This window comes from Pholcus phalangioides, unplaced genomic scaffold (assembly GCF_987345545.1).
Source record: "Pholcus phalangioides strain wild (caught in Gottingen) unplaced genomic scaffold, Ppha-v1.0 ptg000004l_1, whole genome shotgun sequence".
Lineage (NCBI taxonomy): Eukaryota > Metazoa > Arthropoda > Arachnida > Araneae > Pholcidae > Pholcus > Pholcus phalangioides.
This window is the reverse complement of record NW_028301597.1, coordinates 12,861,028-12,864,660: the sequence shown is the minus strand read 5'-3', so window position 1 is coordinate 12,864,660 and position 3,633 is coordinate 12,861,028. Positions and strand designations below refer to the sequence as shown.

Here is a 3,633-nt window from a genome sequence, read left to right as displayed (position 1 = left end):
ATCAATGCCTATGATAGGATGTTCGACATCGGCTACTACAAATGACCAGGTAAATGCACGACGTAAATTTAGGTTGAGAGTAAGCAGTTTAGTGCCATATGTAGAGATTTTGGTGCCATTTGCAGCACGAAGGACTAGACCATCATCAGTTTTTTCTTGTGGGCGGTGGATTTTTGGGAGTACCGAAATGTCGGCGCCCGTATCGATGAGAAAGTTTACTCTATTCTTACGGTCGGCCAAGATGATTCGGCTGATACGGCAATCGCGGTCATGGCCGTCTAGCGATTGCCCGCTTAGTTTCCCGAGTATGCACAAGGGGATGCACACTTTTTAGCCTTTTCGCCGAAATTAGTGTGGTAGAAACACAAGTTATTTGCGGCGGGTTTGTATTGACGATTTCGGGAACGACTGCGCGGCCGCTGATACGAGAAACGTCTATGTGAGCGGGACGCATGGACAGTAGCTGAAAGTTCGCTCACCTGCCTGGTCAGCTGCTCAATTTGCTTTTCTAAGTGCGTCGTGGGGGATTCCACTCTAGCGGCATCTACGTGGGGTGAAAAGGTAAGATCATTGATCTTGTCGGCAACGGCGGCGAGTTGGGTTAGGTCTTCGTTTAAGGCAGCCAGAATGCTTTGCGTGTTTTTTGGGAGTCGGGACAACCATAGCGACTTCAGAAGTGACTCACCAACGGAACCCCCGGCAAGCGATCGCATCCGAGTGAGAAGTTGTGATGGACGCTGGTCACCAAGCTCGAGGCCTTGAAGGAGGGTTCGTATTTTGGAAGCCTCGCTTTCTGAATGCAGTTCTATGAAACGCTTCTTTAAGGCCTCGTACTTGCCACCTTCAGGAGGGCTGATAATGATGTCTCTTGCCGAATTGAGGACATCGGATTCCATAGCCGATACCACGTGATGAAATTTTGTGGCATCTACGGTGATTTTGGCCAAGGAGAATTGGGCCTCTATCTGCATAAACCATAATGTGGGATTTGTCTTCCAAAATGGGGGAAGCTTAATGGCAATGCGGTTAATTTGCGGCTCGGAATTGTCATCCATGACGTTTTTATGCGTTGCGAAGAATGAAATAATTTAGATGCGAACAATTAAAAATGCGGTAAATACCGGGAAAAATAACATAGGTATATACATGGGTTGAGAGGGAAATTCGCTCAGCGTGACATATCGACATGCACCGATTCTATTTTCAAGCATCGTGGTAGAAATTAAAAAATAATTTCACGGATACATTAAATATACAGAATATGCCACATTACTTGTTGTATATCGCTCGCATCTCGTGCAGATGTTCGGATGTTGATGGATCACTTCACGAGGTTGTGTTTTTTTTTTGGATCAGAAGGTTCATATCACGTCCGGGTCACCATTTTATGGGAGTTCGTCGGAGTCGGAAAAGTACTCAAGTCAGCCTTTTTTTTTATATATCTACTATAACCTTTTTTTTAATTTAACATAATATCAGAACAATTACATGTTTTTAGTAAAGCGACGGAAGAGTGTCCTATCAGTACAGCGTGGTCTAGCCAATAGTGCCAACTCCTCGTGTTGCCAGATTCATCTCTCCTCTTGTCTCTTCCTGGCACTACTGAATCTACTATTTGTTGTTTCTAGGCCGCACTAGATATACACCACACTAGTAATTCAGAAACTTTGCCGAATAACGAGCGTTAAATCGCCAATCTCGCCAAATAATGAGTGCTGAATCGCTAAACATCGTGTTGATTCTTCCGAAATTCTCTCCCATTTTGCAACAATTTCTTTCCGAGTACAGAAAAATTTAAAACTTCTAGAAAATTTTTAGCCCATTTGAAGTGCTGCTGTTCCAGACAGCAAATAGTGCTCTCAGTAAGCAAAAATAATCTTAAATAGACTGGTGTGAAAAATTTTATGCACAAGATAAGCCAGATAATAGATTAAGATAATAAATGCTAATAAAAATAGCCAGACTATATTCTACTGAACCTCCTACCTCTCCAATACACAACTACTGATCTATGGATTTACTATATGAAAGGGAAATTTTCCCAGAATCCCCTGGACTTACTCTGATTGGAGGACAATGAGTGGTCATATAATTTCTAATTTACATATACTTATGACACTTTCTAAAAATGTACATGTACCAATTATCTCTTCAAACAAACTCAAATTAAACAAATATTATAACTTGATAATTACACAAATTATAAACATAAATATAGTTCATTTGAGCAAAAGTACATAAATATATAATTCTTCCGATCTAACAAAACAAGGTGTCAAAAACCTGTAACACCAAAAACAAAAAACAAGCTTATGAAAATGTGTTTGATAACAAAAGATAGTGCAGTTGTTTTATTTTGAAAAGGGGTGAGGGTTAAGGCGAAAATATTCTTGCTAATTTCGCTGTTCCAATTTATAAATATCTGCTCCAAATCCTATATTTCGCTGCTCCAAAACTGCTCCGAATCCTGAATTTGCTGCTCCGAAATGGACTTAGTCACTTCCCACCCCTGCTATAGGCAAAACTGGGTTGTTCGTTTCCAAGACTGGGGATCTCTCGAGATTTCTTGAGGACAACCTGGAACAAGTGCATGATAAACTACCTCCAGTTGCTAGAAGAACGGATTCCTCTCACCCAAGAAATGTGGCTAGAGCATGGGGATGAGAAAGATTTCACTGACAATGAATAACTTGGACTTTTCCCCCCAATCAGTGGTGGCCCCGAGGTGCTGCACAAGGGAATGGGATTGAGAATGAAGAGTTACTTGATTGGGGCTTTTTTACTTTTGCACCCATAACCTCTTTATGTCGTACTTTTCTGTGGCCCCATGCATTTATTATAGTGTCCCCTGTCAAGTTTTTCCTATATGTCTGCTCTCCACAGTGTTTTGATGTATATTTTCTGTATAATTATCTAGGTCAGATATTTAAATCGGATTACCACCCAGCTGAATGAGAAATAGCGGGATAGTCCGTATATGGACTGTGCAATGCAAACTTCACCGTATTGGGTTCAACAGCCTCAAACTCATAAGGGAAATTTTGCCAGAAAGCAAAACTTATTTATATGCTGATTATTTTTCTGAGCCATACTAATGAGTTTATAATGGGAATTTGTGGGAGCTATAGACTAGAAGACAGTGAACAAACTATCCGCAATTACATGCAAATATTTGAAATTACTAGTCCCATTCCCAACTATACGAAGCTATTGCACGGCTGAAAATACAATGGCCCTGCATGAAACTGTACTCCAGTGATTCCCAATGTGGGCGATAATGCCCTCTGAGGGCGATGGAATGTTCCGGGTGGGGGGGTGGGCCGGTAGAAGCTACGGGTATAAGAAACTCGGTATTCTATATAACATAGGATCCTATGGGTTAGATTGCGTGGGGGGGGGGGGCGATGGGAGAAAAAAAATTCTGAAGGGGGCAAAAAAATGTTGGGAAACTATGCTGTACTTTAACATGGCAGATTGAAAGTATACAAGTTAATTATGATTCGATAATGCAGAGCCATCTTGATGCATGAGTGTGACAGAGCCTGGGTGTCTCTCGGTTCCTATCACTATCATCTTGATGCATGGGGTCAACCCAAGAGGAAATAATTGATGTTTTTCACCTGCTAGTTGAAT

General features: G+C 41.4%; 1 protein-coding gene across 1 annotated transcript; it reads right to left on the bottom strand.

Moving 5' to 3' along the window:
* Positions 1–293: 293 nt before the first annotated feature.
* LOC149086557 (uncharacterized) lies at positions 294–1,055 on the bottom strand. The gene has a single exon (XM_089231802.1). It carries the CDS (start codon positions 1,053–1,055, stop codon positions 294–296), a length of 762 nt encoding a protein of 253 aa, XP_089087928.1.
* Between the last annotated feature and the right edge of the window lie 2,578 nt (positions 1,056–3,633).

Excerpts from the sequence above, each read along its gene's own strand:
- LOC149086557 (XM_089231802.1), bottom strand. The coding sequence starts at position 1,055 with ATGGATGACAATTCCGAGCCGCAAATTAACCGCATTGCCATTAAGCTT.